The sequence below is a fragment of the Dysidea avara genome, chromosome 4, assembly GCF_963678975.1.
Source record: "Dysidea avara chromosome 4, odDysAvar1.4, whole genome shotgun sequence".
Classification (NCBI taxonomy): Eukaryota; Metazoa; Porifera; class Demospongiae; order Dictyoceratida; family Dysideidae; genus Dysidea; species Dysidea avara.
Genome location: NC_089275.1, coordinates 26,752,962 through 26,775,421, shown reverse-complemented (window position 1 = coordinate 26,775,421; position 22,460 = coordinate 26,752,962). Strand labels below are relative to the sequence as shown.

General features: G+C 38.1%; 2 protein-coding genes and 1 long non-coding RNA gene across 3 annotated transcripts in view; 1 reads left to right on the top strand and 2 right to left on the bottom strand.

Moving 5' to 3' along the window:
- Positions 1-18,583, bottom strand: part of LOC136253034 (adhesion G protein-coupled receptor E2-like) — a 58,184-nt gene extending 39,601 nt beyond the window's left edge. The window contains exons 1-5 of the mRNA XM_066045618.1: positions 18,419-18,583; positions 14,198-14,593; positions 14,026-14,094; positions 13,102-13,674; positions 11,766-11,951 (exon numbers count right to left, since the gene is read on the bottom strand). Of these exons, the coding sequence (XP_065901690.1) occupies positions 11,766-11,951; positions 13,102-13,674; positions 14,026-14,094; positions 14,198-14,588 (1,219 nt within the window). The 5' untranslated portion in view covers positions 14,589-14,593; positions 18,419-18,583. The remainder of the gene's footprint in view (positions 1-11,765; positions 11,952-13,101; positions 13,675-14,025; positions 14,095-14,197; positions 14,594-18,418) is intronic.
- Positions 8,664-9,676, top strand: LOC136254577 (uncharacterized). The gene is made up of 2 exons (XR_010700560.1): positions 8,664-9,362; positions 9,419-9,676. It is a non-coding gene; the product is annotated as an uncharacterized lncRNA (long non-coding RNA).
- LOC136254576 (uncharacterized) lies at positions 9,543-10,958 on the bottom strand. Its single transcript, XM_066047323.1, has 3 exons — positions 10,750-10,958; positions 10,606-10,698; positions 9,543-10,554 (listed from the first exon to the last, which is right to left on the bottom strand). Exons 1-3 carry the CDS (start codon positions 10,883-10,885, stop codon positions 9,950-9,952), a joined length of 834 nt encoding a protein of 277 aa, XP_065903395.1. The 5' UTR covers positions 10,886-10,958; the 3' UTR covers positions 9,543-9,949.
- Positions 18,584-22,460: the final 3,877 nt, after the last annotated feature.

Genomic DNA, 22,460 nt, shown 5'->3' with positions numbered 1-22,460 from the left:
TTATCAGATTAGCCAATATTGAAAATCATATAATGGCCGATACCGATAACTGATCCGATGTTTATGTTTACCAAAAATTTTGTAAAACTTTCATAAGGGTCAGTAAAATTAATCAGCTAAATAATCTGCTAATAACACCGATACCGATATTGTTGAAATTTGGCCAATAAACTGATTTCAGATTATTTACCGATTATCAGTGCATCACTATACTGAGCATAAGCACTTAATAAGTTTGCGACATCTAATTATGCTGCTCAGGAAAGTGATGATAGGCCAGAAAATTAATGCCTTGATTGCAACAAGAAGATGATCAGCCTGATTGAAGGTAAAAGGGAAGACAAGGTGCAGAGAACACGAAGTCATTGCAACCCCAAAAGGTACATCCCACTGGTGAGTTTGCTATTGTAGCATAAAAAGGTGGATATGCGCTGCTTTGTTTGGCCTCTAGGCTTGCAACTGTGGTCAGGCAGGCAGGCAGGCAGGCAGGCAGGCAGGCAGGCAGGCAGGCAGGCAGGCAGGCAGGCAGGCAGGCAGGCAGGCAGGCAGGCAGGCAGGCAGGCAGGCAGGCAGGCAGGCAGGCAGGCAGGCAGGCAGGCAGGCAGGCAGGCAGGCAGGCAGGCAGGCAGGCAGGCAGGCAGGCAGGCAGGCAGGCAGGCAGGCAGGCAGGCAGGCAGGCAGGCAGGCAGGCAGGCAGGCAGGCAGTCAGACTATAATCTGAGCTTAGCGATTTTTAAAAACTCTATATCTGGCTGCCTATTAGTGTTTTCTTGCTTTTAATGAAGTATTTGATGTTAGATGGTTTAATATTATTCCATAAAGGTGATTTTCATCATGTAAGATGAGTAGGATGATTTTTGAAGGTGGAATTTTAGGCATTGCACATCATTTTTGGGGATTGCTACTTATAAACACTACTACCATACTGTTTGATAGAAATTAGCACATGAGATCTACTCTAAAAATGTATTTAATCTTATAGTGCATGCAGGAAGTTACACCATGCGCATGCATATCACCTATTGTAATATTATTTTTGGTTTTATAGATTTTGCAATTGTAGTTTATGAACTACTAAAACTAATAAGTTTTGAATTTCTTGTTGGCAATTATCATTATCCTAAAGTCATGTACACATTGTTATTCCTTGTTTCATAGCTACAGTGTATATTTGCTGTATGATACAGCACAATAGTGTTGGTGATTCTCCTAACAAAATGGCACCCCCCAAACACCAAAATTCATAGAGATGTTTTGGGCGATGAAATGCACCTTTATGAAAGAGTTTTGATGTTTTAATGTCAGATCTGCTGTTAAAAATAACAAGAAAACCCTTACACAAGGCTGAATATTGAAGTTTAAAAATCACTAAACCCAATTTTTGGTCTGATTGCTTGAGGGCCACACGCTAAGCTGCATATTGTACAGTCACTATTTTACATCACAATACCTAATGCATGTGCCTTTTGGGGTTCCAATGAATGTCTGCCCTCTGTGCCTTGCCTTTCCTTTTATCTTCAATCTTGCTGGTCATTATCTTCTCCATGGGCCATGCAATTAAACCATATCATGGCATTAATTTTCTGCAATGACACTTCATAGCATATTTAGATGCCACAAAGTACTGTATTTAAAAATGTTTACACCACCGTAGGAATAGTAGACAGGCAGTAAAGATGCTCTACAATAGGTGTGCACCGTGACTCCTTAACAGTGTAGCTGGACTTAAAAGAATCAAGCAGGGAAACTTAATAATCTGACTACACTTGAAACAATTATTCAAATTGTATTCCAGCATAAAGCGCACTCTCATCCTATCCAACCTCTAGCTAGAAGTAATGCTTAAATTCAGTAGGTAATAGCAAGGAAAACCTACAGTGCATGGTATACAACATCACATAAATCATCACATCTGCGAATACACGTGATCCATTTACACAGCCAAGGAGGGGATCTCCAAATTGATTGACAACACTATACTAGGGGCAGTGAACTAGGAAAACAAAGATATATAATCTTATACCAAACCAGTATGGAAGAGAACAGGTAACTCCTGAGTGGACATGTATAGACCCAAAGAATAACAGGGAATGGCCTGAAGCTATTTACTAGTATGGGAGTCAGAAGCAGTGGATTGAATCCTGAACTGGTCCTGAAAAGGGATTCATTTAAGTAAAATGGTCTGACAAACAACATCAAGCTACATATGTTGGAATAAATATATGCTGCAGGATGGATAAAGTCAGGAAAAGAATCACCGCTAAGGGTGGCCACAATTTTCAGCCTTTTCACAAGCGTACAAAGAGTACTATTTTTTCTAATCCCCTCCCCCAGCCAAAAGCATTACTGTATAAAAATGTTGACACATACTGTATGATGTATTGTATAGCAGAACAAATACATGGATACTTTTTAATATTGCACAATGCATGTTATGGCATTTGGTTTGTCTTCTAGGTATCTTATGGCTTTATCATTTTGATGCTTTTGAAGCTGATACTCTGAAGGAAACGTTCCTACACACACCGGGAATCAGTATTAACCTGATGCACATTTGCTAATGTGCATATACACATCATGGAAACAACTCGTTCTTTGCTATCTTCAATGTGTTCATACAAAACCATCCCACCACTGGCAGTAGTAGTAGTTTGTTGGGTATTCACCATAGTCTGAGGTGGATTGAGGTCAGGAGATGTGGGTACACGCAGAGACAGGTTTTCTCTATGAGCAACCCACAACTACCACAACTATGTAGTGCCAACAAATTAGTATATACCCACATAATCCAGCCTCCCATAACCAATAATTTTCCTAAATCCATAACAAAACCTTCTAGAAAACAATAGCAACAAGCAGTGTAGCTACATACTATTCAATTGTAATCGTTTATCAGTATTAATTGCTAGATTAAGACTAAAGATGGGCTTTATCTTTGTCTTTCTTCAGCTTGTAAAGCCTCATAGCAATTTTATTGGTAGCCTCAGGCTACTGCCGCCTACGTTGTTTTCCATAGTTCACTGAAGCACACTATTTCCAATCCTGTTGGCTTGGGCCCATGCAGTAATAGCAACAGCTCGCTTTAGTCCACCATTTTAATGGACACTGAATTGCATTAATTAAGTATCAGTAGCGATTTACTAGAGCCTTATGAACTGCATTCAGATTTCTAGCCAACTCATGTGATCAGCATTTTTAAAAGCGTACATGCGATTATTTATTTATTTATTATATAGCAATCACCCGGCAGGGTTTTAACACTAATGATTTTACCCCCTCCCCCTTTGCACACTCAAAAACGGCTGAAAATTATCTAACTGAAATAAGATGAATTTTGAAGGTGTGTATACCCCCAATGATAGCTTGGCAGATTCAACTTAAATTAGGAATGGGAGATGCCCTACCCTGAGGAAACTTCCATGGCAGAAATGGTAAGTTAGCTATACTGTTAAAGCACTATGGAACTACGGATACATAAAAATTTTTTTTTAGATTTTTTTATTATTCCTGGAGTTACCAGCACCCCTTGCCACCACACCTTAGCACTAAAGATGTTAAAAGCGCTAGACAAATACTAAGATCAAATTTCAATGAGCTGGAGCCACCTGACCCTCAGCTAGTGCAAGGTCAAGTGCTCCTAATTAAAGTGGACAGCCCTGATGTGATCTCTAGCTCCTCTCACACACATAACAATGGAGCGTGGCAAAGAATGACTAATCCTGCGATGCAGCCATGACAACACTGAACTTTATGAGTAACTCCTTCTGAAGAGAGACAAGGAAAGTAAATCTTTTGTAAAACCAGCAGCAACCACCTCTTAATGTTGAAAATACAAGTGGGGTAAAAGAAACCATCTCAATATTCCTAATACATTGTTCATACTTCCGTTGTTTCTCAAAACGTCGAGGATATACCACAATAATGAAGGTGCATTAATAGGATTAAACACTTTGACATCAAAATTGCCTTCTGATGTTTACCACCCCAGAATCCTGAAGCAGAAACGTCTACACAAGCTCCATCCTCATTACACAAGGTACCATCTGTAAGACGCTGCAATGGATACATGAAAGCAGCATTATCTGGTTCCGTAGGACGAGTATTTCGTCTGCCCACACTGGCTGTACTTGGTCACATGACACACTTGATATAGGCTATTTTCATAATGTTTGTAGCACACTAATAGAACACACATTTTTTGAGCACTTCAATGCAACGTATATAGAATGTTCTAGAATTTTCACTGGTAAATCTACAAGTTATAAATTATGCTAGTGTACTAAACCAGAACTTTCATTTATAAGGTAGAAATTAAGTGAGGTGAGCAACTGACAGCAGTGGCAGAGTATTAAAGGCTTGAGTATATAGTTGTGGAGGTCCCTGGTTCAAACCCTGGAGAAATTTTCTTTTGACGTTTTTTGCACACTTTTTTTATTTCTCAGTGACTGTTCTATTAGAGTATCTTGATCGCGCTTTTTTCACATGTTTGGTTTGCTTTATATCTCCTTAGCTAATAGTTTCAGTACTTTCAAGCCACAAAAGGTTTGCACTATGATAGTAACTTCATGCACAGATCGATTTTCAAGTTATTCCACAAAGATTACCCTGTAGGCATGACAACAAATTGTAATTTTCAAAATCAAGCATAATTTCATTATTCCCAGTTCGATCTGTATGAAAATTGGTCTGAAAATGCACTGCATTATACTCTTACTGCCGTCCAAATTTGAAGTCAATTGACTAAAACATGCATGAGTTATTGCAATTTTTCTAAAGTGTGGGAAAAGAAAATTTATGTAAGAAGATTAAGAAGAAAAATACAAAGAAAATAATAAGTGATGGCTGGGTGGATTCAGCTCATATTTGGAAATAGGAGGTGCCCTACCCTGAGGGGGCTTCCATAGCAAAACTGGTAAAGTTCCGTTTAGGAACTATTGAGCTACGAATGCGTGAAAACAGTGTTTTCTTGGTTCCCGGAAAAGACACACTTGCCTGTCATGCATCCGCACTAGCTGTACTTGGCCGTATCATGTGTCATGATCAAGACACACGGTAGTGTGTCGTGCGGCCCAAGAAGCCGGCGCGCCACACCGTGAGTATATTGACAGGAAGAACGAAAACGTCATTTTCACACCTTTGTATCTCGGTGATCACTTATCTGATTGGAACCAAATTTGCTACACAGTTGCCCGCCAGCCAAGGGAGTCTACATTCCAAATTTGAAGGAAATCGCTCAAGCCATTTCCGAGATACGAGCTGCCAAAGTTTCGTTTTTTTCTTCGTTTTTTTCTTCTTCTTCGTCTTTTCGCACACTTGCAAAAATTGCTATAACAAGCAAACGCGTACTCCGATCGCCTTGAAATTTGGCACACAGAAAGGGAGTCCAAAGGCGAATCCTAGCATCAAATTTGGTACAGATCCGATGAATGGTTCAGGAGTTATGACCGATTATTCGTGTAAAACAAGATCGATTTGTTGTCACGCCTACAGGGTAAACCGCTTCATGGAATGAGTTGAAAATTGCTATGTAGATGGAGTAACCATCGTAGGAGTGCCTTTTGGTGGTTTGAAAGGAATCGAGATAAAGACCACGGAGATATGACACAAAACCCAACCTGTGTCACAATTACGCGATCGATTTTTATGAATAAAAAAGTATTAGTTTTCACGCCTACTAGGCAAACCGCTTAGAGCAATGAGCTGAAAATCGGTGTATAGCTGGAATAATCTTCATAGAAAGTCCTTGCAGTAGTACAGAAGAATCGGATTACAAGCCACTGAGTTATGATTCGAAAGCCAACTCCGTGTAGCAAATGCGAGATCGAGATACTCTAATAGAACAGTCACCCTAATAGAGCATTCGGCTAATTTATATACTCCATTATAGAATTTTATTACATCACAAGTGTTTCTGTAGGGAGTTCAGCTGCAAACAGTTAATCTTATAGACAGTTCAGCAAGAAGACAGTCACCATGTGGAGAGTTAAGCAAATATACCACTATAGAGATTCAGAACATTACAAGTCACACTGAAGAAAGTTCAGCTATAAACAAGTCATGCACTGTGTAGAGAATTCAGCTACAATTACGTCACTCTCTAGAGAATTCAGTTACACAGAATTCAGCTACACACAAGTCACTGTGGAGAGAGTTCAGCTACAAACAAATTACCCTTTAGAGTGATCAGCTACAAACAAAACACTTTGCAGGGTGTTCAACTGCAACAAATCAATTACCTTTAGAGCAATCAGCAATGAACAAATCAACACAAATCTACCTGTAGAGAGATCAGCTAGAAACAAATCACCCTGAAGAGAGTTCAGCTACAAAAAATCACCCTGTAGAGACATCAGCTAGAAACTAGACACAATGTAAGGAGTTCAGCTACAAGCAATCACCCTGTAGAGAGTTCAGCTAAAACAAATCAACCTGCAGAGAGATCAGCTACAAACAAATCACCTTATAGAGAGTTCAGCTACAAACAGATTACCTGTAGAGAGATCGGCTACAAACAAATCAACCTGCAGAGAGATCAGCTATATACACACAAATCAACTTGTAGAGAGATCAGCTACAAACAAATCACCCTGAAGAGAGGTCAGCTACAAAAAAATCACCCTGTAGAGAGATCAGCTACAAACAAATTGCCCTGTAGAGAGATCGGCTACAAACAAATCAGCCTGTAGAGAGTTCAGCTAAAACAAATCAACCTGCAGAGAGATCAACTACAAACAAATCACCTTATAGAGAGTTCAGCTACAAACAAATTACCCTATAGAGAGATCGGCTACAAACAAATCAACCTGCAGAGAGATCAGCTACACACAAATCAACTTGTAGAGAGATCAATTACAAACAAATCACCCTGTAGAGAGATCAGCTAGAAACTACACACAATGTAAGGAGTTCAGCTACAAATAAATCACCTTATAGAGAGTTCAGCTACAAACAAATCACTCTGTAGAGAGATCAGCTAGAAACTGGACACAATGTAAGGAGTTCGGCTACAAGCAAATCACCCTTTAGTGAGTTCAGCTACAAACAAATCAACCTGCAGTGAGATCACCTACAAAAAAGCACCTTGTACAGAGTTCAGCTACAAACAAATTACCCTGTAGAGAGATCGGCTACAAACAAATCAACTTGTAGAGAGATCAGCTACAAACAAATCACCCTGTAGAGAGATCAGCTAGAAACTAGTCACAATGTAAGGAGTTCAGCTCCAAGTAAATCACCCTGTAGAGAGTTCAGCTAAAACAAATCAACCTGCAGAGAGATCAGCTACAAATAAATCACTTTATAGACAGTTCAGCTACAAACAAATTACCTTGTAGAGAGATCGGCTGCAAATTAATCAACCTGCAGAGAGATCAGCTACACACAAATCAACTTGTAGAGAGATCAGCTACAAACAAATCACCCTGTAGAGAGATCAGCTAGAAACTAGATACAATGCAAGGAGTTCAGCTACAAGCAAAATCACCCTTTAGTGAGTTCAGCTACAAACAAATCAACCTGCAGTGAGATCACCCACAAAAACACACTTGTACAGAGTTCAGTTACAAACAAATCACCCTGTAGAGAGATCAGGTAGAAGAATTCACCTTGTAGAGAGTTCAGCAACAAAGAAACCACCATGTAGAGAGTTCAGCTGCAAACAAATCACCCAGTAGAAAGATCAGCTAGAAGAAGTTACCTTGTAGAGAGTTCATTTACAAAGAAACCATCATATAGAGAGTTCAGCTACAAAGAAATTACCCCGTAGAGAGTTCAGCTAGAAGAAGTCACCTTGTAAAGAGTTTAGCTACAAAGAAACCATCATGTACAGAGTTCAGCTACAAAGAAACCACCTGTACAGAATTCAACTACAAACAAATCACCCTGTATAGAGATCAGCTAGAAGAAGTTACCTTGTAGATAGTTCAGCTACAACAATTCACCCTGTAGAAAGATCAGCTAGAAGAAGTCACCTTGTAGAGTGTTCAGTTACAAAGAAACCATCATGTAGAGAGTTCAGCTGCAAACAAATCACTCTGTAGAGAGTTCAGCTACAAAGAAACCGCCATGTAGAGAGTTCAGCCTCATACAAACCACCTTGTAGAGAATTTAACTACAACAAATCACTCTGTAGAGAAGAAGTTACCTTGTAGAGAGTTCAGCTACAAAGAAACCACCATGTAGAGAGTTTAGCTGCAAACAATTCACCTGTAGAGAGTTCAGCTAGAAACAAATCACCCCGTAGAGAGATCAGCTGGATGAAGTCACCTTGTAGAGAGTTCAGCTACAAAGAAACCATCATGTAGAGAGTTCAGCTGCAAACAAATCATCCTGCAGAGAGTTCAGCTACAAAAAAATCACCCTGTAGAGAGTTCAGCTAGACGAAGTCACCTTATAGAGAGTTCAGCTACAAAGAAACCATCATGTAGAGAGTTCGGCTATAAAGACACCACCATGTAGAGAGTTTAGCTGCAAACAAATCACCTGTAGAGAGTTCAGCTACAAAGAAACCATCCTGTATATAGTTCAGCTACATTTCAAGTCACCCAGTAGAGAGATCAGCTGCAAAAAAAATCCTGTGGGGAATAATGAGCATATAATAAATATATGTATATAATTTGTATAATTACTAATAAAATCAAAAATAATTGAAGCACTAAAATTCTTCTTTAACCCTTAAACGCGCAAAGGCCATTATAATGGCCCTATTATTTATTACACCGAAAACGCACGAAAGTTTATGCTTACTTTCGCGAAAATAATCGCGCGTCTTTACAAGGCTGTATCTCTGAAAATCCTCGACGTATCAACTTGAAACACAGATGGTGGATACCCTGGGGTTTACCCATCGTGACTATCAATTGTTTATCATTAATGCTTCTCTATTTATCCGAAGTAATATGCGCATAACTTGGAAATAACCATCATGGTAGGTGGCTCCGTTGGCGATTCGCCTCAATACTTGGTGTCGAGAAAGAGTTGTACCCTTGATACAAGGTGGTGAAATTCCATTGACATAGCTGCAACTCTCAGGTATTTATGAATTTTAGAAAAAACTTGTGGTATTCACACAATTGTGCGAAGTAACCGCACGTCTTTACACGACTGTATCTGTGAAAATCCTTGATGTATCAGCTTGTAACTTGGTACACAGACGGTGGATAACCTGGGGTTTATCCAATATTATTATTATGTTTTTATCAATAATACTTCTCCATTTATCCACAGCAATACGCGCATCATTTGGAAATAATCATCATGGTAGGCAGCTCCTCTGTCCATTCGCCTCAACACTTGGTGTTTAGAAAGGGTGGTACCCTTGATACAAGGTAGTGAAATTCCATTGACATAGCTACAACTCTCAGGTAGTTGTGAATTGAAAAAAAATTGTCGTATTCTCATAATTATTTTTACCCTGTAGGCATGTAACAAAGAACTCCAACACAATCACTGTGGCGTTTCAACATGCTGCCAAGACGTATTCTGGTGACTGGTCAATCAAATACCAACAGCAATCCATTTTATCATGCACTGTTCATCAAACATAAAGTATTATTATTAGCATTAGAATTTGAAAAACTTTTCAAACATAAAATGTACATGAAATATATACACTAAAGAGCTGGGATCTTTACTCAGTAAAGGGTTTGCCTCATTTAGAAACCACCGATCCAAGTGATTTCAGAGAAAAAAACCACAATCGTAGAAAAACCTGAATACAAACAGCTCTGTACATAACTAAACAGATACAGTAATACTGTCAACACATCTAAACTATATACGTACATCGGCTGAACCTGTAAAAAGTCTAAGACACAGTAAATAGCATACACCCCTTATTTATTTATAGTTTTCCTTGTTGTGGTATATCTTAAAACAATTTTCAAAGAACAAATGAACCATTCCACAATTTACGCAGCCATACTTAGTACGTTTTCTATGTGTCTTCCGGTCAGAACACACTGCAGTCACCGTCAGTCCCAAGGTTCTCTATGAAATGGCGTTCCTCAAGCCTCGCAGGCGATTGAGGTGGAAGAGCCTGTGATTGACGTCCTCCATGCTGGCGTGAGCTATGTTGACATAAAAGTTTAGTAGCCAGTTGTTCCCTAAAGCTTTTGATGGTCCTACGATCATTCACAGGTGTGAAACAGCACTCTAGAGTATAAGCATTATCGATAGCCAAATCCCTACCGGTACCTCTGCCCCTACCAGTACCTTTCCTCCTACCTCGACTAGGCACAAGATCCATTGGAGACACGGTTCCCCTACCCCTTCCTCTACCCCTACCCCTCCCTCTACCTCTATTTCTACCAGACAAAGGATCAGATGGAGATGGTGAGTAGTCCCTGCCTCTATCACTAGGTGAAAATGGGGCATGCGGAGAAGAACGAGAACGTAGGGAAGAACTAACAGGATAGCCATGGTAAGCCACAGGAGAACCACTACAGGGGTATTCAGTTTCCAGGCTACCCATCCCACCATCACTCACTCCACTATGTAGCCCAGATGGTCCAGGATGGCTTGACTCATCATGACCTTCACAATAGCTCACATCAGCTATTAGAAGAAGCAGGACTCAAGTTATAAAACATGTGAAAAGCATTATACCTTCATAATCATCGTTTGTTTTTTCCCAGATGTCTTCTTCGTCGTTGCTGAACTCTTCCTCACGATCATTTTCTTCCACATCGCCATAATCATCTATAATGGCAGGCGAAGTGATAGGACCGATTCATCTGTCCGCCATTTTACCGTCTTGTTCCCTGGTAAGCCTATCAAGGACAAAAGAGTCTTCTCCATGGACAAAAGAGTCCTCTTCGTCCGAGTTGTTCCAGTCATCGTCGGTGTCATTATAGAAAAGTTGATCAACAACAGTATTTTCATCCATATCTCGCTTATCTTTAATCACAGCACAAAGTTCTTGAGCTCGAATTAAAGCCCAGAAACGTGGCTTTCCGTTGCACTAAACCGTTTCACGATCACGTAATCCTAGCGCGCGCACCTCTGTGCCAAATATGGTGGGCCACTTAAATGGCCCTTGCGATTTCAGTGCAATATTTCGTAAGTTCGCGTGCGCGTTTAAGGGTTAAGTTCTTTTCTTCTTCCTGTGGTAAAAAAAAATAAAAACATGGGTTAAAAAAGCCCCAAAGCCAGCCATAGGCCGGCTTTGCAGTATACAAATACAAAAAGAAGTGATATCTAATCAAAAACAGCCAAGCTGTAAAAAAAGGTGCGGCCCCCATAAAGGCCATGGTGAAAAAAGATGTGAAATCCAAGGTGGTGGCCAAGAAATGGCTGTGATGGTAGGTTAATGGTTACATTTTAATAACGGCAATTCAGGTGAATTTTGTGCTGCTTGGTCTTGGCACCAAATTCACCTGAATTGTTGTTATTAAAATGTAACCATTAACCTACCATCACAGCCATTTCTTGGCCGCCACCTTGGATTTCACATCTTTTTTCACCATGGCCTTTATGGGGGCCGCACCTTTTTTTACAGCTTGGCTGTTTTTGATTAGATTATAATTACATGTATATCACTTAAAATGTGCACTGAATTGCAGGTGTTGTTAAAGGTGTGAGGGTCTTATCACTTTGATAGGCCCATATTTACAACAAAATGTATCAATTCTGTGACAGAATAAGGTATCCTATATTTACGGATGCATGAAAGTGACAATTTCTTGGTTCCTATATAATACACAGTTTTCTGCTGCATGCCCACACCATTAATGCATGACCAACTATTGTGTGTCTTGATAACATACCTTGTGTGCATGTTGACTCAGTACCACTCCAGTTTCCATTAATCTGACAGGATCTACTTGTATTACCACTTAGTTCATAACCACTATTACATGTAACAGTACAGGTGTCTCCAAGACTGGCTTGTCCATCATCTCCCAGTGAACAATTAATCATTCCATTATCAGGAGCAACAAGTAGTTGACAAGCTATAATAGCATTAACATAAGTTTTGAGAACATAATTTACTGTCATGCAGTTGTTATTTAGGTGACCTGAGAGCAATTATGCTCAGTGTGACAAATGTGTCATACATTCAAGTACTATAATTCCTGTAAGTATTTTTGAATGTATATCATACAATGTCATACGATGAGGAGGAATGCAAATTTGAGGAAGATTATTATGAAAACAATGAAATATAAATTTGTGTCTCAGTTTAAATGTGACTTTATTCAATTTGCTGTTGCTATTGTTCTGGCAGTCAAATGAATTAAAAAATACAAAAACGTATTGGAAAAAATCCTGAAGTGAAGTGACAGGACTTTATCCATTTACTTATTACTGGGCTACCATTGCCAGCCATCATGTTTTTACCTTACAAAAGCAATGAAGAAGGATGTTATACAGTGTACATTAAGAAAAGGGAAGCTATACTTAGTGGAAACCCTAGCCGTAATGCAAAGTGCGATTTACTATACAAGCTCAATGATGTCCTTCACTGTAAGCAACAGTAAGTTCAAGGCAAGCTGATTAAAGATTGGCTCTCCTTTGCTTCAATATTAGGTTACATCAAAATTGAAAAAAAAAAGCTATTCTTTGATAATGTACCAGTAGCAACTTTGTAATGGGTATTAAAATATAAACCTTATGTGTCCTTTATATGCAGCTGATATCAAGGTTCATATAATGTATAGGTAGTGACTTTCTAATATTATGAACTCTTGTATAATTATTTGATACTAGTGATTGACCAACGACTGTTTTCTTTCCCTAGAATATTACCATTGAGCATATCATGTGACAGCATTGTTGCATACCAACACTTAAGATCATAAAGATCAGGATATTCAAACACTCTAATATAACAGTCAGGTATACAAATATGACATATTATGATGAAGTAATTTTCTAGCCATATGAACATATCATGATATTTATGATGTAATTTCCATGATGTACGTATAATTTTCAATACCCAGCCCTAGATAACAGCAGTAACATGAACAACAAGGTGTACCTCAAATAACTCATTTTAGTGGTGATAATTACAACAATATTATTACACATACAGGTATACACACACAGCACACATCTAGGAGTGCAGAATATGCAAATAATCTGATTAAAATAACTAACTTTGTTCTTGGCAGATCATCTGAGTAAAGTTGCCTGTCAAATCTGCAACACTGTCTGCATTAAATTCATTTGTGAAGAACACAAGTGAGGGATCACTAGCAATAGCATTCAGTTCATCCAAGTTAGCATTACCCAAACCTGCAGCATAAACCTGATAGATATTGGCTGCATGAAGAGCATTAGCATCAGCTAATGTAGCAGCTCCATTACTTGACAATCCATCAGTAACAACAATGGCAATATGAGGATGTCCATCTCTTATTCCCATTCTACCATTTTGTGCACTGGATAACAAAAGTTGTAAAGCTTCTGCTGTGTCAGTTACTCCACCAGGATATGGTATGCTATTTAGGGCTTGTTCAAGAGTTGTAGCATTAGTGTGTTGGAGTAGACTAAAATGAATTGATGCACTTGAACTAAATACTATCACTCCAACTAAGCTATCTTGAGAGCCAATGGTCAGACTATTGGCTATTTTCATAGTAAATTCTCTAATCATTTGAAATCGATCACTTCCAACACTTCCAGAACCATCCAGCACAAAAACTAAATCTATTCCAGCATTATCACAACCTGTAAAGTAAAGAATGCAAAATTAAACTTATAAATAATGTGAACGTATAATCAATGTTAACCACATTACTTATTTACACAAAATTACTATACAACGGTTGTCATTCTGAAGAGCAAAACCTGTATAGTTCTATTGACATACAGGAAAGAAGCCATTGTAGAAGAAACTATCATTGAAAGACACAACTAATTACTCTCATCAATGTGCTAAGTAGTAGCATGACTGAGAGTCTTTCTCAAATGGCTCCCTAATGGTAGTACAAACTTTGTCCCTGTTATTACACCATGCAGGCATACCCACAACCATAAAGGTCTCTATACTCAAAGGATGCGTGAGTGTTATAAGGTTACCATCAATTTGTCTTTTTTTCATCAAATGCTTCTTATCCAGTAGTGCATTTGTAGATGCTGAATGATGACCTAAACAAATATACACAATCAGAATTGACATTAATGAATAATAGATAAGAAATACTTAATTGTGTAGCTATAATATACATGTAACACTTCATTGTTAACTTACCAATGGCATAACTGGTACAGCGATACTTGTTCACAGTTTGATCAATACAGTCTTCACAATATCTTGTGTTGTTATTTCTCAGAGCAGTTGACTGGTTCCCAACAATTTCCCAAACACCATTATTACACTGTAGGTTGTATCGAACTTCATGTGTGTTATTAGGATCACCTGATCTGATGTACAATATTGACACTGACATGGAACTGTAATGATCACTAGTATCAGATCTGGACAAACAGTTGTAATATGTACTGTTGATGGTGATCATGGCATCAGTGATAGAGGATAGTCTATCCTTAATCTTTGACATGGATCCCTTAATGGTACACTGTTGAATGCTGACTTCAACACAAGCCATTAGCAATAGCCATGAAGATAAAATTGTTCTCATCTTCCCTATATAGAGTACAAATATAGTATAGCCAATTGATGATTTTAACTCCACACAATTGGCTACATTACAACACATAAAGATACTGACAATATGGCTAGCAGACTGAATTTCTCAATATATTTTCGAGTAAGCAGGGTTTCCATAAACCTTCTATATTCATAACTTTTCCATAGTATTCAAAGAGATGTGGAGAAATCTTTCATAATTTCATATGTTGCAGATGGTAGCAGAGCATCACCATTTTTATATGTTTGTAAACTATTATTTTTGTAAATTCATGACCACTGATACCTTGCAAATACATATCACAATACACAACCAAATTTGTGAAAAGGAACCTTTTAAATTTTGACCCATTTTGTGAACTTTGAAGCTCCATAACGTCTTGGTCATTGCATAAATTGCCTGACATTTTCCATGCGTGTAGCTAAAGTATTTGGCTACATTTTGAAACTAAGAGCAAGGTAATCAGTATACGAAGTCAAAAGCTACATTGTCATGTTTGTTAGCATGTATAATATGCAGAAAAGGTACCTTTTCACAAATTCAGTCACATAATTATTCTGTTTTTGAAGTTCAAGGAAAATGCAAGCAAATTGGGTTTTCATGCCTTTTAATTAGCGAGTTTTTTAAATACTTGCACTCTTAAGAAACAACACCTTATCCTTATCCCAACTAAACAGAAATCTTGATAAGGTGGTAGTTGCACATATGGCTGTGGACACAAAGTAATATGATAGTTTCTTTATTTTATGAGTAACTAAATAATGTTGATTATATTATGATGCATGATATACAATCACTTACGTACAACAAACAGACACTACACTCGTATGTACTTCACACAAATTTAGCTGCAAGCAACAACAGTAAGCATTCATTCACAACAACTACAACATTGGTGCAACGACCATTACAACAATTGCCACACAAAGATTTCTACACACAACTGCAACTACATTCAGTCAGAACAATTACACTTCCACTATGTATTAGTATTATTATCAATTTGTCAAAATGACAGGGTCATACAAAAGGACAAGCCTGCAAATGTACTTCCCGCAATTAAGTATACATACAATAACATTAAATGCACATGAATACAATAACTAAGACAAGACAGACAGCTAATAACAGAGCAATACACAACAGGACAAAAAAGAGAGAATAGAGAGTGGCAAAGGGCAGCACGGAATAGATTTGACTTCTTAATCTGTAGGACGGAATATGGCATGGTGTTCCAAAGAAAAGGGCTGTTTACAAAAAAAGAGAAGCTATATTGTAGATATTATTGGGTCTGGTAGCAGTTTAAGGTATTTTTGTTACAAATACAGCAAACACTCAAGCCAACCAAGACTACTTTTCCTTGAGCAGAATCACTTCAAGTCCTGCACTAATATGGACTTGAAGTGATTCTGATAAAGGAAGTTTAGTCATACCCTGTGTTACTGCCTGTAGAAGTAAAAAGTGAAAACAGAAATTGTAGAGATACAGTTGTACCTAATGTATTATACTGCTTATTCTTTCCGTAGTAGAAAAGATAGCAATAATTGCATAGGGTAGTGAAAACCTATAAAAACAATTACACCCCCTGTACATGGTTGCAACAAACATTCTCTTCACACCAAGAATTTAAAAATGGTTGCCAGTGTTGGGGTAATGCATTACTTATGTAACGAGTCACGTACTAATATTATTTCTTTTGTGGTAACTAAGTAATATAACAAAATATATGCTAGTAATATAACTTAAGCTACTTTACTTACAAATGTAACGCATTACCTAAATAATAAAGTTACAACTGTAATGACTCACATTTTATTACTACAAGTAAGAAAGTTACTAATCTTGATACTAATCCACTGAGCAACGACTAGACACAATGAAGTAACAAAGCCCACCTTGAATTAATGAATGAAGCTTATTGACCAGTTACTTTCTCTTGAATACAATTTTAACCAAGATTTACACATTGTCCAACAACGCAGTGATAAGGTGGTGCTGTTCAATTTGATACAAACTGAGAAAATCGGTTTACAGGAATACAATCAATAAAGCTTTTAGGTACTTCTTTCAGTGCACAGTCTTCAAACCATTTATTATTTCTATGTACTTATATGTAGTGTACCTATATACTAGGAAATAACATGCTTTGAAGTTATGTTTAATTGCTAACAGCAAAGTTCCATAACTGAAAGTCAAAGATTGAAAGTATATTCCAACTTTGTCATTGTCCTATAGCCATCACAGTGTGGTTTTCAGCCCTCATACCGCTGGCAACTTTCCATTGGCTTGTACAAGTTACAGAATGAAGATATTCTACTTTTAGTACTGAGATAATGACAATTTTTGTGATAGGGTGTAATTTTGTGCCTGCATGCTGTGCATGCTGGCTTTTGCAGATCCGATATTAACATGCATATGGTGCCAAGATAATACAGATGTAATTGAGTATACGTACAAAGGACTTATTATTAGTTCAACCATTAATGGAATACACATGTGTTGTTTGGGACCCACATTACATTGTACAAATAACACTTTTAGAAAAAGTCCAGAGGCGTGCTGCAAGATGGGTCCTTTCTAACTATAACTATCACAGTAGTGTCAGTACTATGCTGGAACAGCTTAATTGGTTGCCATTAGCAAAGAGAAGGAAGCAACAAAGACTAAACATCTTTTACCAAATAATGCACGACATGATTGGCTTATCTCTACCTGACTACTATCACTTAACCACTACACATACTAGACAACATCACTCATTCCACCTAATGATACCATCCACAAGTACCACTGCATATATGACAAGCTTTTTCCCAAAGACGATCAGAGAATGGAATGCACTACCAATACCACTGATAGAAATGGACAATTTAACTAAATTTTCATCAGAGGCCATAATTGAATGTCTGTAATGTATTTACTTGTACCTTGTAGGGCCTAATCAGCCTCGGCTGTCTGCCCTATTTAACCAATAAAAATAAATTAAAAAAAGACATACAGTATGTGGTATACTATAGGAGGAGCATTTGACTCACATATATAGCCAATATAACAGTATTGCTTGTTCCCATTAGATTCATGACTCTCTCTGGTGCTAGCACAGCTTTAACTACTGTAACTATGTATATGTCACAAATATTGCTCTACTTGAAAAATGAACAGGCAACCTAACTTCAACATGGGTGGGGAAGGGATATAAAGTGATGGCCCTATGAAAAAACACTTGATATGTGCAGGAGGGCATACCTGTGGACTACCAACTGTATTATTTTATTTTTAAGGCTTTACAGAAGGTCTGTAGGACACCTGGTCCTACAGCCTATTTAAAGTTGTTACATAAAGTAACTATATTTGAAAAAGTGGAGAAAGGAGAAAAATCCATAGGCAGCCTGGCAGCCTCGAACCTACAGCCATCCAATTGGCGCTCAAACGCTTACAGGAGTGTGCCAGGCAGTCAGGATGTTTTCTCCTGGATATATGCATTCATAGGAGCTCTAAAGAGTGACTTGTTATCTCAAAGTACCCCATGTGGAACAAAATGGAGGCGGTATCACATGGACATAGCTAGATTTATTTATTACTATACACCCATACATTCTTTACTATATACACAGTACACACTTACATCCATAGCTAGTAGCGATACCTCAATATAGCTGTACAAGTCAAAACTAACTAGAGGCGAGTGGCTAGCTCAGTAACTAGAGAAGAGCTAGGCCTTTGACTTACAGTACCTAGCTACTACTGCATACAGTACTTACCAGGCCAATGTGCACTTGATGAAACATACATTAGCTAATCAAAGGCAACTAGTGACTCACTGAGTTAAATAACGGCAACACTGAGCTAGTTACAGTATCAGTCTGAACGGTCCACCTCGACTGAGTAGCTTCGCCGTGAGCGAATTCCTTGTCGCTCAGTAGTCTAGAACAATCGGATTTTTTCAGAGACCTGTATTTGTTCTACAGGTGTAGTGTGACGACCGGTCCGCTACCAACTTCTAAAATATTCCGAAGAGATCTTATAACATCCGATTTAATTAAGGTTTGCATTATTCCACGGAACGGCACGGAACGGAATGGCATATTCCGTGGCATTATTCTCGGGAACGGAACGAATTAAAGTGCCTCGATACAATCCGCACTATATCCTATACCAAATCACTTTCAAACGAATACGTTATACTACAGTTTATAATTATACAACCAAGTACTAAGAATAATACGAAACGCGGTTAAAATTACGTCATAAATAAATAAATAATTAAATAATTAATGTTTGAGAAAACTACGAGACCTAGAGACATGAACTAACCAGGGATAGATTCGCCTGTGAATGAAGGCACAAACGTATAATCATCGCTCCTGTTTGTGCTGATGACTTGACCTTACGTGTAATTCTATATAACGCCCAGTACCACACCCTTGCTTAATTACTTACATATTGCGCGAAGAAGATTAGTGATGCCCGTGCAGGAGAGCCAGAAGCCACTTATGTAAACAAGAAGATTACAAGTAAGTTTTTATGTTTGTAACATCTCAAGTCTCCATGCCAGCTGCCAGTGGATTCATTCACGTAAATAAACAATCCAAGAAAACATTAAACTGACATATGCCACGCTCTTTACTATAAGCTTACAGTTACATATAAAATACAAGTAAACAATTTTGTCTTGTGCAGCTGGCATGGCGAACTTTCTTTGTGTTGGTGTCAGGCAATTCAATACGTGCTTAATCTTTTTTGCCTTCACCTGGCGTAGCTACTAGGCTCTAGTGGCTTGGCTGTCTTCCTTTATCTGGTTCATCTGGCTTGCATACGCCTACAGCATTGTGTAGCTATCTCCTGAAAGTTGTGTATGCATAACTATAGTGTGTCACCCATCACTGTGCCATTGCTACATCACTGATGAACCTTACTTAGCTCTAGTTGATGTTGATATGCATTGCTGTATATTGGCTAATAATTTTTATCTGCATGGTGATGTTGCCTATAATGTATTGCTGCAAACAATACTGCAATAATGTATAGTTCTCTCCTGTATGTTTTGTATACATATACTTTGTACACATCACTGTGCCATTACCACACCAATGATGTACTGGCACTTAGCTACTGGTGGCCTTTAGTTACGATGCCACTATTGTGTTATATCTGTCACTACTGTGACATAATGAGTTGATTTGGAGATAATGCATTCACCACCTAATAGCCTCACCGGGGGGCTGTCACGTTGGTGCATGTACTTGGTTGTATGTGACGCGGTCCTAGTAATAATAATAATAATAATAATAATAATAATAATGAACTTTACAGTGTACATATACATACATACATACAAGTTGCAGATGTTGGTATGATAGAATCCGGACATATGGCAGCACACTGATGGTCCACTGACATCCTGTGTCAGTGGCCGGAAGCTAAATTGTAGTAGTGATTAGCTACAAAGTTTACTTACTAGTCTAAGATTACTTAAAAGGGGGTTTGGCTTTGATAGTCTAACTAGCTTTCCAGATATAGCTAATACGCAATTTTACTGAGTTCACGTGACTTTGCAAGGTGACAACATGAGGGACCACGAGGTGAAGAAGACGGGTTATTTATTTATATATTGTTAATCAGCAGGACCCTCCAGGGGTATAATGCTGATGTGCAATTACATGTGTACAATTTCAATTAGTTACTTAACTATATAAGTATGTACAATTATGACAAGTTACTTAATTATATACATATGTACAATTACAATAATAAACTATAAAAATATATACATTTACGATAAGTTACTTAACCATATACATAAAAGGGGCTAATTTTTGCTTAAATTCTTCAACACAGTCAGTCTCAATAATCTCAGCATCTAATCTATTCCATTCTGGTACAGTTCTTGGGAGGAAGGAATATTTATATACATCAATTCTTGGTTGGTAAGGTACTAGTTTAAAGTTATGTTGGTGACTAATGTAAATCAGTCTTTTCTCCCTTCACTGTAGTGAGAGAAATAGAATGGAAGACGATTCTGACGGTGGAGCGAAAGTGGAGGATGGCCTAAAAGATCTAGATTCCGGCATTCTTCCAAGAGAAGCAGCAATTGTTATAAAACTCGCTTTCTCTCCTTTGAAGAATTCCGAAGCTAAGCTGCTATTAGAGAACCCTCCGAAAGACAAATCAGCACAATTCCTCCGAATTTACCTAAAGCTGGAGAAGTCTACATTTACAGTTTTTCTGAATCGATTCGAAAAGGTAAGGTATAATTACAGTAGCTATATGTGGTTGGGTTTTTCTCATGTTATTGACATAAGTGTGAAGCAGGAGAAGCTAAGAGCAAGTGTTAATAGCTACAAAAGATATTCTGCATGCACACATCACGTGTCTCTGCAATGAATTTTATCTTCTGCCAATACCAAAAATATGTACGTATTTGCTTGGGTTTGTACTGTAGCTTGGGAAAGTCTCTGGCTGATCATGAACTACATTTTAATGTACAAGGGTGGCTACTTTGATATGTGGTGTGAAAGTGGCAATATCAAGGGATGGCAGTGTTCATGACATTTAATTTTTGCTTTTTCATGCCATAAAAATCAATTTGTAGTGTTCTTCTAACAGGGTGGATAATAGTAAATTTAATAGCATGATTGTACTGAAACCACTGTTTTCGATGTTCATCGAGACAAGAAAATTGTGTCAGATTAGTTAAGATGCCAAGCTATTAGTATAGTACTATTTCATAGGATAATATTGTTATACCAGTTCCCATTTTTTGAGCTGAGCTGATACCCTATTATTATCTGGTTGAATTTACCGATTGTTAGATTGTTGGTCTCTGCAAGTTACACTTGTTCATATTCCACTAAAAGCAGTGCCTGTAAAGCTAATGTTATGTGTTTTCACACACTAATCTCAGGTCAAAGCTTCTAATCAGACAAGTGGGCTAGGTTTCAATCATCATTGTTTACTGTTTACAGAGGGTTGGCTTTGTGGTTTCCACAAACCATAAACAAATTACTTAAGTACCAGAGCCAAAAGCTGAATAAGGGAACAATCTGCTGGCCACAGCCCATTACAACTGATTGGGAAAGGAGATTCAACGGAATGGCGGAAACAGTGGGATTTTGAATTTAACATCGTTCACACACTAACACCTCTATATCGGACCCAGCTAGCTACTCTGTACTGTACTAGCTAAAATATGCATGACTCACCAAATTTAAAGCGCACTTCCAATTTGGAGCACCAGATCTGGTTTTCGTCAACCAACACAAGGGGAACGGTCGCCTGCTACATCTGTTCTGTATACCTTCAGTTCCATAGTCTCATCCATCATTCATCTCACACCTTACCATGCCATATTGTTGTCTGCCGTGGCTAGACTGCACGACTGCATGGCGCATATCATGGTACTGTAGGCGCTTGTAATTTCCAATTAATAAGTGCCGTGCAGAACTTTGGAAGACTATATATCATTGATGTGGTAACTGGTAAGGTGTGAGATGACTGGTGGATGAGACTATGGAGCTGAAGGTATGCAGAACAGATAGCAGGTAACTGTTCCTCCTGTGTTGGTTGACGAAAAACAGATCTGGCACTCCAAATTGGAAGTGCGCTTTAAATTTGGTGAGTCGTACATATTTTAGCTAGTACAGTATGGAGTAACTAGCTGGGTCCGATATAGAGGTGTTAGTGTGTGAAAGATGTTAAATTCAAAATCCCACTGTTTCCGCCAATTCCGCACTTTCCGCTATTCCGCTGAATCTCCTTTCCCCAACTGATTTTTTATTATGGTAAAAAAACAGCTAATATTAATTGGCCTTTACTTGGTACAACTCTATAGGATAAGTCTTATGTTAGTTATGTACATTAAAG